The sequence below is a fragment of the Thunnus maccoyii genome, chromosome 8 (assembly GCF_910596095.1).
Source record: "Thunnus maccoyii chromosome 8, fThuMac1.1, whole genome shotgun sequence".
In the NCBI taxonomy this organism is placed as follows: Eukaryota; Metazoa; Chordata; class Actinopteri; order Scombriformes; family Scombridae; genus Thunnus; species Thunnus maccoyii.
The window spans coordinates 13836354-13853430 of NC_056540.1; the positions used below are offsets into that span (position 1 = coordinate 13836354).

At 42.2% G+C, this 17077-nt stretch overlaps 1 protein-coding gene across 2 annotated transcripts; it reads right to left on the reverse strand.

The window, feature by feature from the left end:
* Window positions 1-2265: 2265 nt before the first annotated feature.
* Window positions 2266-12711, reverse strand: LOC121901444 (BTB/POZ domain-containing protein KCTD16-like). Of its 2 annotated transcripts, XM_042418233.1 has the most exons (4): window positions 11885-12711; window positions 11122-11137; window positions 10763-10791; window positions 2266-3823 (listed from the first exon to the last, which is right to left on the reverse strand). In XM_042418233.1, exons 1-4 carry the CDS (start codon window positions 12709-12711, stop codon window positions 3421-3423), a joined length of 1275 nt encoding a protein of 424 aa, XP_042274167.1. In that variant the 3' UTR covers window positions 2266-3420. The 2 variants fall into 2 exon arrangements, with proteins under 2 accessions (XP_042274167.1, XP_042274166.1); XM_042418232.1 differs by lacking the exons at window positions 10763-10791; window positions 11122-11137 and having other exon boundaries at window positions 2266-3872; window positions 11889-12711.
* Window positions 12712-17077: the final 4366 nt, after the last annotated feature.

A 17077-nucleotide genomic window follows, 5' to 3' on the forward strand; every position in this document is an offset into this window, starting at 1 on the left:
CACAGCTATGGTTTTCTCTTCCCATTCCCAGGAGATCCTCTCAAGAGGATAAGAGACACATTAAAATCTCAACAAGAAGGGATCTGTTTCACTTCTTAAATGAAGCCAGATTTGTGTGTGTGGTTTGCTGATGGTGGGGTGACCACAACGAGGCAAAATGGTTCCAGCCCAGTGGAGCATCTGTATCCGGAAAATCATAATGATTCAGGGAAAAAATCTCTAACTAAGCTATTGTGATCATGTCTGACTAGGGAATGCAGCTTTCACTAAAAGGAAGGAAAATTCCAGTATTTTTTTAAACTGGGTCTTGTTTTCATACTTTTGGCCATTCTGAGTAAAGGGGTCATGCTAATTTTTCATTTGTCACCTACCAGTACTAGATTTTTATCACCTTTAGCAAGCCAGTTAGATTAATGTTGACTCCGCGAGCATAAAAACACTATGTCCAGCTGACTTTTTTCATATTTCCAGCAGTCTAATTTCAAAACAAAACACTCTAAAAATAAAAATAAATCAAATAATTGTTCTTGCATTGCATTGTAGAGCTAGTTCTATAGGATTATACACTCGCCGAGCACTTAATTATGAACACCTGTGCAATCTAATGCAAGCCAATACAACAGCTCTGCCATAAATTCTACTTTTACGAAGCTTATACATCTTCAGTTTTTTTGGACATTGTCAGAAGATGATAATTCAACTTTATGTTTTCTGGAGTGCATTATATTGAAAAGTGTTCCTAATATTTTGTCCACCCCATTAACATTTTAACATAACCCTGTTTGGCTGCTGAGCTTAGTACATACTTGGACATGCAACAAAGGGGTTAGATTTATGCTTTATTGTTTGTAATTTCCAACAGTTTCCACTCTTGACATTACAGGCTTTTAGAATAAACCATTGCATTAGCAAATGTAACGCTACCTCTAACGTTACCCTACACTCTAGCACCAGCTTCCACACAATGAGGAAACACAGCCTGGTTGCCAGAATAAAACGTTGGCAGTTTACATTTCTGCAAACCACAGAAACGATGAATATCTACGTTTCACCACGTGAAATACGTAGCATATTAACATTTCAACAATACATATCATATCAAAATGTCAACAAAACGTATCATCTCAACGTTTCTACAATACATATCATATCAAAATGTCAACAAAACATATCATATCAACATTTCATCAAAACGTATCATATCAACATTTCCAAAATACGTATCATCTCAACATTTCTCAAGTGACGTGGTTCACATGCAATCTATATGAGCTGATCTTTCCTACTAAGAGGAGGAGGGGCTGGTGGATGGTTAGTAACTTTCTTGGCAGCAAGTTGGAAGTCAGCAGAGAGTACAGTTCGAGACCACTTCAAAACCAATGCCCACTTCCCGTTTCAACCGACAAAAGCAGGTGTTTTTAGCGAGATGTCAGGACATTTGCAGCCATTTTTCTGGCGAGAAAACTGGGTGTTTTTAGTGAGACATCGGCTGTTTTTTTTTTTTATTTTATTTTATTTTATCCCAAACCATGATCTTTCCCTAACCCTAACCAAGTGGTCTTTGTGCCTAAACCTAACCAGACCTTAACCACAGCGTTGTCACACCACAAAACATCATTATTCAATGAGAAGAGATGTTAATATGCTACGTTTGTAGAAGTGTTGAGATGATACGTATTTCACGTGTTGAAATATATATATTCAACGTTTCTGTGGTTTGCAGAAACATTCAATGCCAACGTTTTCTTCTGGCGATTGGGTTGGGAAACACTATGCACAGTGAATGTGTGAATGTGAACAGCAGCTTTTTTTAAAATGTAATATGCATCCCCACAAAATGCTAGCTAGCTTAGTTAGCTAATGAAATGCTCCTTGGCCTTGGAATTAACACTGCAGCTTACATTTTAGCAGATAAAGTCTCTGTTTAACCCATTTCTCACACCTCCGCTTTAGTATTTTTGGTTTTAGAAAAGAAAGATACCAATCTCCAAACTCTTTGGATGCTGAGTACTGCTTGCTATTTACTACCGCTGTATGAGCACCATTTCAACATGCATGTTGTGAAATCCAAAGCTTGACAGACCTGCCCTATTGTTTACAGTTGCTAAGCTATGATTGGGCAATCACTGATTCAAGGTGGGATTTTGCCAACAGTCAAATGTGAGAATAACCAGGTTGAAAAACACCTGCATTTTCCTTTAAATCTAAATGTATTGAAGGTCACAATAAGGTCCACTATGAATAAATACAATTCTCACCCATTTATTAGCTTTTTTGCACACTTACAATCAATGATTAGACAAATATCCATTGGTATTATATACTGTACCTACACAACATCGTCTATCCAACACATAATGACATTAGACAAAAAAGTTTTACAATGGCAAACAGATCTAGGCAGTGCTTTCCTCACTGAAGTCAGTCTCAGTCATAACACAGCATTTTACCCATCACACAAAACAGTGAAATGAAAGTTTGTTTGATATTGCATAATTATGCTAAGGGTGAAATGACATGCAGTGCCATTATCAAAGCCTACTATAAGTATATGTGTTATCAGTGGAGTATAGTGATATTCCATTGCTAACTCACAGCATCATCTGGGTACATCCATTTAATTAAAAACAGCTATTGTGGGCAATTGCACATACAGAATGTGACAGGTTGATGAATTGAAATGATGTTGCCCCTGAGGTTGCTTTGTTGCTTCAACTAGTGATATAGTAGCCTTTAGCACATCTGGCTCACAGCTCTCTGAAGTGAGAACAGGTTAGTGATGTAAGCCCAGGAGTAACCTGATTTACACATGTGCATATCATACACAACACTGTGCATACTTTACAAACCAATGACTGCCTTGTACTATGTGTGCTCCGCTAGTCATGCTGGCGGGGAGGTGGCCATAGTTTTTTTTTTCTTGTACATTATGTGTCATAGAGGGTGCAGTCTATTGTCTACGCAGTTTAAAGGACCACTGTGTAAGATTTAGTGGAATCTAGCAATGAGATTGCAGATTGCAACCAAATGAATACAGCTTCCCTTCCAAGCATGTAGGAAAACCTACAATGGCCACAAAACGCAAAAGACCCTCTCTAGAGCCATTGTTTGGTTTGTCCATTCTGGGCTACTGTAGAAACATGGCGGTGCAACATAGCAGCCTCCGTGGAAGAGGGCACACTCCCTATATAAATATAAAGGGCTCATTCCAAGCTAACGCAAAGACAACAACTCTTATTTTCAGCTGATTATACACTACTTAAAACATACTTATGAGTATTATATTCCATTTCTGCCCAGTCTGTTCCGCTAGATGCCACTAAATTCTACACACTGCACCTTTAATACTTTTCATGGATGGTGACATGATACTGCCATCTCTCTTTTTTCTTCTGTTCTCTTCTCTCCACTCACTCATTTTTAGAGACGGTACTTTCTCAAGAGCTCTGATTGCCACATGTACTTCCTCTCCGGAAAGCGATCAGGAATCCTAATGCGACGGAAGTCCTGGATACATTTCTCCAGTTCTTGCTCAGGGGTCAGCTTCTCCTTGTTTGCTTTCCTCTTTGCAGCCTCTCGTTCCCGGACCCCGAAGGTTCTCACACGGAGCATGTCAGTTTTGCGGCGCATCTCTGCCTGCTGCATTATGTGAGATGGTCCTTTATGCATGGGACGGTCCAGAGTCTGGACGTTGGGGCGCCGGCTCACGGGGCCACAGATCACGGTTCCTTGAGGGGAGCTGGCCTCTGACTGGGTCTCAGAGCAGGAAGTGGAGAGCTCGTTGAAGGAAGTGCCACTCTCCCCCTCACGCTCACTTTTGTGGCTCTTGCAACAGCAGTCGCAGTGGGAGGACGACCACCGAGAGGGCCCACCTGGAAAACACACACACACAGAGACACACACACATACACACACTTGTTTTCAGTTGTTTTGACCACATGCAATAAATTTTCTGTTGCAGCAAAACCTTCTTTCATGCAGAACGGCACTGTAAACTAATATCCCAGCTATCTGTGTGGTGACAGATTCCAGCAGTAATCAAAAGGAACCGTTGCACTGATCAAGCAAATGCTGACAAATGCCTACAAAGCAATTTCAATGTCATACAGATATCTTTAAATGAATATCAGATGAATGTGTGTGGTGATGTGTGTGGGGGGTATTTAGGGGGCTGCAGATGTAAGAACATGTAAGTTATTGCTTTTGACATTTAATTGCTGAATCTCAAAGAGCTGGTGGGCTGTACGTATTGCTTCCTCTGATAAGGAGAACCCCAAAGCTCAGTAGAGTCAGTACAGCTCCCTAAAAGACCTTTTTTTATTTCCCAAGGCAAAGTTTGTCTCTGAGCCAAAGCAATCTGCTTTGCCTTCGCAGTTTCTTATTAGAACTGTAACTCGGCTGCTTTGTATTAAGCAGGTGCTGTATTATTTTCTGTTTTCAAGTCGCTCAGTCAAATAAGTTGAGGAACGCGTTTTCTACCTTTGGGAGTGCAACAAGGTAGAAAAAGCAGGTAAACACAAAGCATAATTTATCTTGGGTGGTAACAGAACAGGGTTAGTGAATAAGGGAATGAACAGACGCCCTGCAGGTGTCCTGACCTGTCATGAAGACTGGATGAGCAGTGAACCCAATACTAGCAGAAGATTTTAGTAGTCTTCTTTCCTCCTATACCTACTTCTTGTCTCATCTCACATCCTCCTACACTGCTAATTATGAACTAGAAATACTGTACTGTACTGCCTGCTGGCTTGTGAAGTGTTCAGGTAAAGACAGTAAACACTGTAGCTGTCATCTCCAGAAATAACCATGAACTATGGTCTCATTTAGATGTACAGGTAGAAATGTACAGTTTTGAAAAGTGCTTTGCTCCCTGTAATATAAACAGCAGCTTATGAGATAAACTCATGCACACATACTCTAAAAACCTCTTAATGGCTTTTTCCAATGTGATGATACAGACTCAATAGCAATAATATCTCAGAGGGAGCAATGATTTGTCCATTACCTCCTTCCAGTGCATGCACCAATTTACACTGAGCAGAGTTCGAGGGGGATTTTAACCTTTCTGTGTACACTGTAATAATGACCTTATCTCTGGTGCAATGATTGCATTGAGCTGATAGTGCGAGAGTCACTAACAGCTTTTTAATGGCTAATCCATGAGTAAAGAGGCCAATCAGCGCACCAATTTCCCCCCGCAGAAAATTAATCTTTCTGAATCCAGCAGACAAGCAGCACCAGGCAAATGCATCCATTTGCCTGGTGCAAATGCACGAGTGATGAGGATGAAGAGGAAGGAGGCTGAGCATTGTTTCTAAATGGATGGATGCTGTAGTCCAGAGGGGAACCCGTTTAGGAAACTAGCCAACACCCAATAATAGCATCATAAAATTTTCAGGCCATGCAGGGGAATGAATTATATTAAAGCCACTGACAGGTTGGGAAGCACCTGAGCTGTCGTTCTGTTTTATCCAACAATTTGTCTAAGTGGAGCCTGGACATGGAAATGACTGTTGCCAAATGACGCAAAAGCAAATATGTGTGTTTAAAAATTCAGCCACAAACTGCATGTTTTGGACGAAGTGGTGTGATGTCGAGCTTTGATGTCCCCCTTCAGAGCCAAGACAGGAAATGACTAAGAGTCTTGTCAGGAAGCACAGTCATACTCGGGTACGTTTAAACAAGTGGGTGTGTATAATACACTTTGGTATCTTTTCAGGGAAGCTATTGATTGCGATGTGTTTTTCTCAGATCCATAGCCTGTCTAAGAGATCATATTCCAACCACATTAAAAGACTGGAGGCTGGTCTTCAGACCAAACTCAGGCTGTGTCTGCACTTCTCATAAATAACACAGAGAGAGGGAGTCGACTTCTGCAGCACAGAGGCCGACGTGTCACACAGGGTATCCTCAAACTCCTCTCCATTTCGAATGAAAGCAGGAATGTTTGTCCTCATGCCTGAGAAAGGTTGGAGTTTTACGGATATTCAGCTGCCTGGATGTTAGATTCAAATGACACGTTTTATCCATTTAAAGGTTTGAAATGGCAGGAAAGTAGGACATGATGTGGACTGAAGGCAGAGTGCTCTGACAAACTTAGATGTAAATGTCAGTGAATTTCTCGCCAGACATTAGTGTGTTTGTTTGTTTTTTTTAAATCTTTTTTTATTTTTTTCATCATTTTTTCTAAACTGACTCATCAGGGTGTCTGATGCTTACTGCTTTAACGGCTGAGCAGCTCTGAGCTTCAGTCGTGTAATCTGAGAGAGGCTCAGCGCTATCATATGCTCCAAGTTGAGAGGCAAAAATAAATAAAGAGGAACAAGAAAGATTCATCACTCAGCAGTTTCATGACCAGGGGGTTATTTATTTCATGTTCAAACTTGAATGACCCAAAGCTGTCTGCTTCTCAAATTTGAATCTCAGCGGTGATGTGAACTGTGCCCTCGCTCTAAATAAATGAAAACAAGTGTTGAACACAAAGCAGCATTTTAGATCCAAGCTGCCTGAGTCACACAAAAACTCACTCAACTTCTGAATTTCTGAAATAAACATGAGTTCATGAGTTTCATTATTGTCTCTTATTTGCTGAAACACAGCTGTATCCTATGAGGCTGAGTGGTGTGAATCATCTTCAAATGCTTCAGTTGCTGCATGGTTCTAGTATATTTTCTGGCCAGAATTTTAGTAGTGAAACAAACAAAACAGAGAGGAATCTAGCACCCCGGTTTTTAGTTTGGTGCAAAGCTGTATGTATTAGCAGTAATTTTGTCTGACAGGTTAAATATGCATATTCATCCAGCCAGTCAGCGAGTTAAGCTTACATGAGCAGAGACGCTCTGATCTTAGACACACTCTTATATTCTCCAGCTCCCATATCCACACACATATTTTTTACTCTGCTACTGCCTCAGGAAGAGTGTAGTTTATACATGCTTGTTAGCTCACAAATTAGGCCATCGTGTCCTTGCAGCAGAAAAAAAGCTTGTCTTGCAAAGGCAGTGACCGTCCTTACTGGGAGAGGGAAATCCATTTGACCAAGATGGTCCTTTTTGCTTCAAAAGTATCACTTCAGCAGTTTGTGTCCAGCCTGACTGATGGCTACAGCCTCTCTCTTGCCAGGTATATTAATGTCTGTAATATCTACTTTCATTTGAATTTGTCAATATGAATTACCTCCACTCAAGCGGCCCACTCTGCTGAAACAAACCTCATCAGCTCCACTGATGAGCAAGAGCTGGTGAGAAATATGTTGGGGCAACCCATGGAGTCCTTACATGCTTTACACGACCTAATCCATGGACACCGAGCGTCTTTTGCTCTTCCACAGACACATCACTATTCTGGCCCAAATTATCTGCTTTCTATGCAGATAATGACAGCTTCACTGGCGGATAGTTGATAACAAGTGAGTGCTCTCCCCTCCCGGAGTCAGAGGGTGGCGGCCGCTGAGTGTCTCCCTGACAGGGAGATGAACAAGCAACACAGACAGATTGAGATGTCTATATCAGCCTCTCTCTAGGCCTGTCCCCTGACCCAGCGCCACACTCCCTCCCGCCTGCACCAGAGCCGATAAAGCAAGATGAGGCAGGAAGAAAGCGAGAAGATATCCTAAGCATTCAACTTAAAATGCAACAATTCTTTGGGGACAAACTTAAACCAGCTCAATCATATAGTGGACCCTCAACATGCTTTCATTTTTACACTGCTGCCATGCTCCCATAGAGAGAGAGGCGCCAAAACAATCACTACCTTACTGAGCTGCCCTCCTGCATACCAACACAGGGGATCCCCTGTCTTCAGAAAATTCACAGCCCTGCCCACAAAAGAGTTCCACCATCCACGAAGCCATTAAAAGCGTCTCCAGAGGGCTCATTAAGGTGTTAGATGTCAGGCAGTGAGGCTGTTGTACCTGTTCTCCAGCAGCTACGGAGAACCAGGGGCAAAAATGATGGCATTCAAATTATGGCTGAAAAAGACCATTAAATGGGCTTTAAGTTTATTTCTTCCTTTGAAGGTAAGGTACTGGAGGTTTTACGTGTTTTAGCTTATCAACTGCAAGTTATGAATATATCACTTTACTATTGACTGTTTTTGAAAACATACAATATGTTTTTATATTAACTTTCTACTCTCAGTGTATGCACTGATCTCTGATTAATTTCAATATGAGACTTAAAATGGCTTGAGATGGGTCATCCATCATCATTTAGTCTTTGTCAAGATTGCATTATCATTGCTTATTAATGTATTTACAGCAGGGACTATTTTAAAACTCTCCTTGTTGGTGTGTTCAAGGACACTCCCAACATCTGTAATAACAGCAGTCATACACTATATTGTTGGAAAATATCCAACCCAGAAAACGATCAATAAATATGAACAGAGAGTGTAAAAAGATTGCTGTAAATGATTCTATTTCTTGCATGAAAGGGTTGTTTTTTAGCACATATATATAATGATCCTATTTGTTTAGTAAAAGGGCTAAAACATGAAAGAAACACCTGTATTGTCCTTCAAAGGATTTAAGAAAGTATATTTTCCCTTTCAGCCTGCAGATTTTCAACAAACTCAGATTTACTACCAAGGTGAGCCAGATTGTCTACTTGAACTGATGTAGTGCGCAAGGTTCTGCAACCATTGTGAGAAAAATGGCACATACCCGTGCCTCACTTCTGACCATTTTTCTGCCCAGGTGCTCTTTAAGACGTATATGAGTTATTCATGGTAGCGCCATCCATCTCTTGCAGGCATTGCCAATCCATCCAGACTCCAACCGGGCTCTCTGGGAGCTCAGGGACGGCCCAATCTCTGCCTCCATTACACCCAAGCAATTGATTACCTCCCTCCTTCTCTCCCTGCTGCCTTGTGGCCATTGTTCAGGAGCCATTATGGCCACACATCATCTCATTCACAGCCCAAATGAAGACTGCACAGTTATATTAACAGAGTACACCTGGCAAGTATAATCATTCTCCATCTACACTCTACGTGTCTCCCATTTTGACACAACACTTCTGCACAGCTCTTTCAGAGTGGGAAAGATGAAACTGTCTCTGATGTTACCGGTCCCAGTGTTCAATGATGATTTGCTCCACCAATGTGATGTAGAAGCAGTAATATCAGAGCAGGTCGTCCGAGATGATGGTTAATTCTCATGTATGAATTGACTGAAAAAAAGTTTTCCATTTTTAGAATTTGATTTATAGCTTCCAAATGGCCTTCAAAATAGGTTAGCGTTTATCTCACTAAATTGCATCTCCAGTGGATGACTGCAGATGAGGGAAATATTTTGGGATCCCGGATTGCTTTTTAATCATCCAACACTCTCCTCTTTCCCCAGAGATAATTAGCAAAAAGGAGCAAAAGGAGACTGGTCCCAAACGCCAACTGGGAGGTTAGAGTTGTTAATCACGACAGCAATAATGTTGTCACTGCCAATAGGAAAACTTAATGTCCCTATCACGCTAAATGACCTACATCTCTGCTTGACAAATAACCTGACAGGATCACCTGTCTCGTAGTGGATGCAATACAACGCAAGATGCTGCAACCCGCTCTGGATTTTTACCAAAACAGCTACTGATCTCAGTCTTGGCAATCAGTTTTGATATATTTCTCTGAGACTCAACTGTTTATTTAAAGGGTGAACAAGACATACCCGGTTAAATGTGAATTATATATCACGGCCATCATGTGCAAAAACTCTTGTTCGTGATGAATGCTTGGAAACTGTGGCCTCCTGAAGAGAGTGCCCTTTTGCTGCAAGTATCATCAGTTTTAGTCTGTGGAGAAACCAACAGCATCTATCCTAGCAGGCAGGAGAGGAGGACAATAATTGAGAGTAAAGCATGCATCTTAGCTTTATGAGTGAACGAGTCCCTTGACTGTTAATACAGATGAGTTATTGTTGGATGCTGCATGATACCACATAGTAAAATGATGGATATCCACTGTGGGCATTTTGGAAACTGGAATCCACACTGATACTGAGAGTCAGTGGAGCCAGTAGAAAGAAGCTTTTAACAAGAAGTGCAATGTGGATGATGCTAGAGACTGACAGGCTGGAAGAAAGTCTCTCAATTTGTTTACCGTGCTGGATTGCTCTTTTTACACTCTGAAAAACCCAGCCCTCCCTGCTTGCTACCATTTCTCTGTGATTAGATGGGAGGGGTTGGGTAAAAGAGAGCAGTGAATTGTTATGCTGAATACAATAATAAAACACATCTGTTTTGTGCCCACCCCAAAGGTGCACTTGTCTACATGCATTCTTAGTTTAGGACTACCTGCCCTAGGCCAGCCAGTGTCCCACATTCAGAATCAGGTGACAGTATTAGTTTTGAAAGTGGATGTGGGCCGCTGTGCTGCTGTGTAGCAAGGGCTCTCACGCCTGTCTGCCTTTGATGTGTCTATCCATCATCCTGACGAGGCCTCCGTCTCCTAACGCTCGACTGTGTGCGTTTCCTCTCGCCCTCACCTTGCCTACTCTCTCCAAATGAAAACCAAGTGTGTCCCTCTTTTTTTGAGTCTTACCACCAACAAATTTTCCTCTCTCCTCTCCCTCGGACCAGATGAACTTTCCTGTCTGATACTTACTTTCATCTATTTTTTGCTCCTCGCTCCCTCTCTCTTTTTTTCTGCCTCAATTCTTTCTCCCCATGGCCTGGACTCATGCAACTTTTACTCCCTCATCCCTCCTGCTCAGCCGCTCTATCCTCCATCTGCTCGCCTTCCTTTCCCTTTTCAGCTTGCTTCCTTAAACTCCCTCTTTCTATTCCTTCCCTCTCTGCGCTCCTTCTTGACTCCCACCCTTCATCATGCTGTTCTTATTGCAATTTCTCCTCTTTCTCTTCCCATAAAACTCCCCCCCCCCCCCCCCTACTGTCCCATGCCTTTGTCCTAGGGCAGTGTCTGTTAATGGGAACCTGCACCATATGCTGCGCTCCAGAAAGTTAAATGACTCAGGTAAAATCCTACCTGGCTGGATGTTAGTGAGGGTCAAGGCTTACCCCTCTGATACAATTAGCCTCTATTAAAAACACTATTGGTAAATCATTAGCAAACCATATGTCATGTCTTCCTCTGCCCAACCCCCTGCACCTCCAACTTTGACCCACCAACTGGGCTTTCTTCAGGACTTCCAAAGGGAACCATTCAGAATAATGAACAAAGTGCTTTTTAATTGGCCATATGGTCCAGTTCCTCCCTCTGCAGAGAGCGGAATGAACCATATTTTCAGCTAATTAAGGCATTTGCTGATGAACAAACTTATTCTTCAAGTAAACAGCAAAGCTGATCCAAGAGAAAGCGGCATCATCAATGTGAAATGTTGCTGTCCACTGGTGCTATATTATTCATAACCCATCGGCTTGCAGAATCTGAGCAGTAACCCGTGTTTACGCGTGACGCATGTGTACTTGAAGTGTAGCAGCATTGTGACTCAACTCCCCAGAGGCCCGCAGGCAAGTTTGGCCTCTTATCTCGGACTCAGAACAGAAGTTTAAATGGAGCCACTGTAAGGGGTGCAAAGATTCAAGAAGGGTGCGCTGCAATCCGACCGTGCCTCCTGGTGGTGTGAGCTAACACACACCGGTTCCTCCAGAACAACTCCAAATCTAGACCATTATGCAAACTAATTAGATGTTTTTTTCATAGGGAAAGATATGTAGACTGAACTTGCAATGTAATGAGAAAAGCAACCTTTCTGGAGGACATCATGCACCAGCCTAAACCCTAGACGGAGAGGCACTTGCTTTTTTTTAGTTTGTATAGAGTGTTTATGTTTAACGTGGTTGTTGTTTGCATTATGGTTACTTCTGGAAGTCAAAGCCACCAATTTAACTCACATTACTTCTGAATTTATTGTGTAAGCATGAATCTTCACTCACGGTAGAAGATGTACTGTGCGTAATTGGACCAGACTTTGTCATCCGCGTAATGACCGATGGAGGACGCAGTCAGGGACGAATTGCAGGCCACAATGTGGAAGCCGCTCTCTGACAGCATGTCAAAAGCTCTTTCCAGATGCCTGAACTTGAGGTAAAACCTGCAGGTGTATCGGTCCGGTGGCCTGTCCGAGTCCCTGTTCTCATTCAGGGCGTCTCCAAATACCTCTTTCGCCAAGCCAATCCTGCTGCTGATGAAGATCCTCGGTAACTTTTTGGCCTTGGCATCAGTCTGGCTCTCTCTGCCTCCCGCGGCGCAAACGCCTTTGAAAGCCACCGTGATGTAGCCATACCTCCTGTCCAGGGAATAAGAGGGATAAAACCTCTGGTCGCTGCCCTGCGACGCATCATCGAAATCACTGTAGTACAAGTCATCTGGAAATAGTTTTGATTCCTCAGATGACAAAAGTTTGGCCAATTCTGGCAGCTGGAAGTATTCCGCCTCTCGTTTCAACCTTCCTCTCTCGGGGAAGTGGTCAGGGAGGACAACTTGCTTGTCTCTGAGGTAATCCAATACATACCGGAACAGAAAGCCATCTCTGTCAATAAAATACCGTCCTCTAAGGTCCCGGGACAAATCATTTGAAGACCCCTTCTTGTTAGAGAACAGCTTCCCAAGTAATGAATTTGGAAAGCTTGTCAAGGTGGCATGACGAGTGTAATACACCTGTCCACCCACGTTTAGCTCAATAACATCGGATGGAGGGTTTTGCACTGAGCCTTGCTCTTTTGCAGGTTGGGTTTTGCAGTTTTCGCTCAGTGCCATTTTTTTTCCAGATCTTGCACGGAATCTGAGTTTTGATCACGGAGCGCAAACGTCCCAGAAGTTCAGGGTGTGGGGTGTAGCTGCATGGTGTTCATGCACTCAGACCTAAAGCATAGTCTTGATTCAAGCTGCAGTGCTCGCAATCCAGTGTCTCATAACAAAGAATCCCAAGGTGTGCCTACAGTATATCCTTTAACCCCGTGCGTAAATGTGCCTGCCGGCGGTGCATCCTTTTTGAACAGAATCGATTATCATAACCAGTGAGCGCATCATGTTACAGACATCCTCTGCCAGGGGTCATTACTGTGACTTCAAAGGAATATAATCCTAACTTCACTCTTAAAGTCCCCACGATCAAAAAAAGTAAAAACATTTGTGCCCTAGTGTGCAGTGGAGAGGTTCTTGCGTCTGGCTTTTAGTTCAATCACAGTCCAAGGTAAACTGAAGAATGTGCGTGCGTCCCATCATCCCGCTAATAAGCGTCGCTCTTGACAACTGGGATGCTGAAACCTGCTCCGATAATGTTCACAGAGGAGAGGATGCGAGTAGGACTCCTGTGCGCACCCATCTCTCCAAACTGCTGAGTGCGGAAACGGTTGGACCGGCAGGAGGTTTAAGATAATGTTGCTCCAAGCTGTGCAAGAGAGAGGGGGGAAAAATCATCCCATGAAGTAATGTCTTACATCATCTTAAAGGAAAATGACATTTGCAGACGATCGACGTGAGGGTGCATCTGTGCTGTTTTTCACTGAAATTCTGATCTAGCCACGGGCGACGTGCAGTTGGCGGAGAGGATTCAGGTCTAATGCAGTTTTAACATCCAGCGTAGCGGATTTTAATCCCTCCACAGAGTCTTCAGAGAGGCTTTTGCATTTACATTTACCGCTTTTAGCTGACGCGCTTATCCCCAGAGACGGGTGAGGGGTTAGATCCCACTGTCTTGCTCCATCGGCACTGACAGAGCTGGTATACTATAGAGTCTCTCTGACTCCCTTTCTACCCAGCTGTCCATAAATATTTGGCTCAAAAATTAAATGAAATAAAGTAAAATAAAAAAGGACAGGTGCACTCCTCTGCATCCGACTGAACCTTCAGACAACAATGTCACTTCTTTCTCCCAGGACACTGTGTCTGAATTTGAAAACTGAGCCTTTCCTCATCGATTTGGCCGAGTGAATCCTCATTTCAGCACCACGGACAGATCTCAGCCTGTACTCCAAATCACAGATGCCATCCACTCTCAGATTAACTGATAATATACATTATTTCACATGTTGTGTTTAAATAAACTTCATGTATCAGGATGATGTCTAGTTTGGTAACAAAATCTCCCATAAATGTTAAAGTGCAAGAATATGAAACCTATTACTGAGTCATTTTATTCTGGATTATAGCAGGAGGACAGGGGTTTAGGATTAGTGCATTATTGCTGGGGGCCTGCTCTCAGTGAATTTGTCATACAGCCATCAGTATACTTCACAGTGGAGCCAAGTACTGTTGGGTGGAAAATCCAGTTTGGATGAAGTGAGATGCAAAAGGCTGAATTTAAGGCTTGACAATGCATGTCATCTATATATAGGTCATGAGCTAGTGTTGTAAGGTATAAAACAAAAGACATACATAGAAGTTTAGCTCTAAATAATCAGAATCTGTGGGGAAAAGGGTGATATAGTTGAGTCAGTTTCTAGTTTTATACTTGGACCAGTCTGTTTGTGTGAAGTATAAGCCCCCTTTTTGTCCACTGGTCTGGGTTTTCAGGCTGTTTTGTATGTCTTGTTTGCTTCTCAGCTTGTTTGTTTTTTTGTGTTTTGAAGCCATGTTGTAATAAATCAGAGGCTTTCATTGCTGCAGTGCTGAGAGAAGGCGTTGATGATGGGAGAGCACCCTTGACTCGTGGTTTTGAGGAGGCAGCGGTCATGCTTTACCCTGTTAATTCAGAGTATATTGTGCTGGAGAGGGGTTGCTAAGCAGCCACGGGGGACTGAGTGGGATTCAAACAGTGGGGATTTAGAGCTATACCACTGCTCTCTTTTTCTGTGATGTGAGGTTGTGCTGCTTATCATTAAACACAATATTGTAATGTTTTGTGGACTGTGTGACCTTACGATTAAAGCAGACACCACTACTGATAGAAAGAAATATCTAATATAACCAGGTGGTGATGCTTTTGTTTACTTTATTTGTTTAATAAATTCATAGAGATTGGAGTAATTCTCTGGTGTTGGACTTGTAGAATAGTGTGACTTGGAGTTGATTCCCTGCCCCTTGCTTGGGGATGAATCTCTTTGCATATGTGCTATATAAACCCTGTTTCTTATTCATCTCACTCGTCCTCCCATTAGAGCCAATTTCCCTGCCTCCTGTCTTCACTTTATTTCCTGTTCGTGCGCTTACTCTCAGGTTAGATTCTATCTTTTTGGAAGGGGTTGAATTTCACATAACTTCAGCATGAATAATGTAAGAAAATCAGCTGAGCGTGAAGTAAGAAAATCTGTATGTGCTGTAACCTTAAATTGGCAATCATGGGTTTTTTGCAAGCTCCTCTGCAGCAGTGTGGTTAACCAACACACCACCAAATACCAAGAAAACAAACTGTTTTGAGGCAGGTGAGGTTGTGTCGCGAGAGCGAAACACATTCTGTCAAATGAGAAATGACTTAAGAAATCATTTCAAAATCTCAAAAAACTTATACAAGATTTATGCTGAAATCTTTACATAGAAATGTGCACCTCTCTAAACATTAAGCTGTGTAATTTTACAGACAGGCCAGTGAATTTGCTGTCTCACTAAAAACTGTATGATGCACTGTTGTGCAGCCTTAAGAGCAGAAAATAATACCGACTCAAACCTCTCTGCAGTTATTATCCCAGTGCACGTAATAGCCTGTCTTACCCTATTTCCTCTTCTTTCAGCCACTCATATTTTCAAATGAGGGAGGCAGAGTGTGAACTGACATGTCTTGAGAAATAAAATGGATTTTGCTGGTTTTTAGCAGTGCTGCAGTTTTTGATAAGTTAAAAAAAAAAAAAAACACTCGCTTTTGAATTAAGACACTTTTGGTTAATACTGTCTCTGAAAGCGAACACTTGTGGTTATTTCCCCTTCCTACTGATAAGGTGAAAAGGTCACCCAGTAATTGACAAGTATCGGCCATACCAATATGTACCCTGTTTCTGCTGAATGACTAAAGCTAAGCAGGTGTGGGCTTGTTTAGTTCTTGGATGGGAGACTTCCTGGGATAAACTAGGTTGCTGCTGGAAGTGGTGTTGGTGGGCCAGTAGGGGGCAACCTTTCCTCTGGTCCTAATAAATCCCAATGCCCCAGTGCAGTGACGGGGACACTGTGCTGTAGGAGATGCTGTCCTTCGGATGAGACGTTGAACCAGGTCCTGATTCACTGTGGTCATTAAAAATCCCATGGTACTTATCACAAAGAATAGGGGGTTCCCCGGTGTCCTGGCAAAACTCCCAGCCTGGTTCTCTCCATCTGGCCACCTAATCATCCCCCAGTGTAATTGGCTCAGTGATTCCCTCCCTCTCCACCTCAAGCTGATGTGTGATGAGCGTTGTGGCGCAAAATGGCTGCTGTGCATCGCCCAGGTGGGTGCCACCCCCCACTCCCCCACCCCCCACCGTGAAGCGCTTTGGGTATCAAAATAAAGCGCTATATAAATGTATAACTGTAATCCATCCTTATCCAAGAATGGTTTATGGATTAAGGATGCAGCCGTTTCCATTACATGGTGTGTCCTATTGAGCCCCTTTAGAGAGCAGCACAATAAGGAAACTGTGGTCTTAAAATAGGCAATTCATTTTATTATATTTATGTAGTAAGCATTCAGCCAGGAAGTTTCAACCCATCTGACTTAAGTTATTTTGGTAAATAAAGGATAATTAGATTGCACAAATTAAAAATATCCTGAATGCAGAATAAAATATTTTTTATAATACCAATCATTTCTTTAGATCAACTAGTGTTACATTGCAATGCAATGTAATATTGTTATATGCAAATTACACCAATACACCAACCACTGCAGGCCAGTGTAATAAGGAGAGAGATGTCTCATTTTACTGTAGGGTAAAAATATACAAATAAACAGAAGTCTCAGCTAAAATATAACAATAGATCTGTATAATAATCCTATGATTTCTTAATTTATTTGGAATTCACAGAAATCTTTCTGTGATGTGTCTGTGGTAGGATACCCAGCAGTGGATTCAGACCTCATCATTTTATGATATGGTATTAATATTTGTTGGTCTGAAGTCCAATAAAAGTTCTCTATGACATAACTATTCGTTCTTTCTTTGGTAAGTTTTGGTGTGTGTTTTTTTTGTTTTGTTTTGTTTTGATTTGTTTTTTA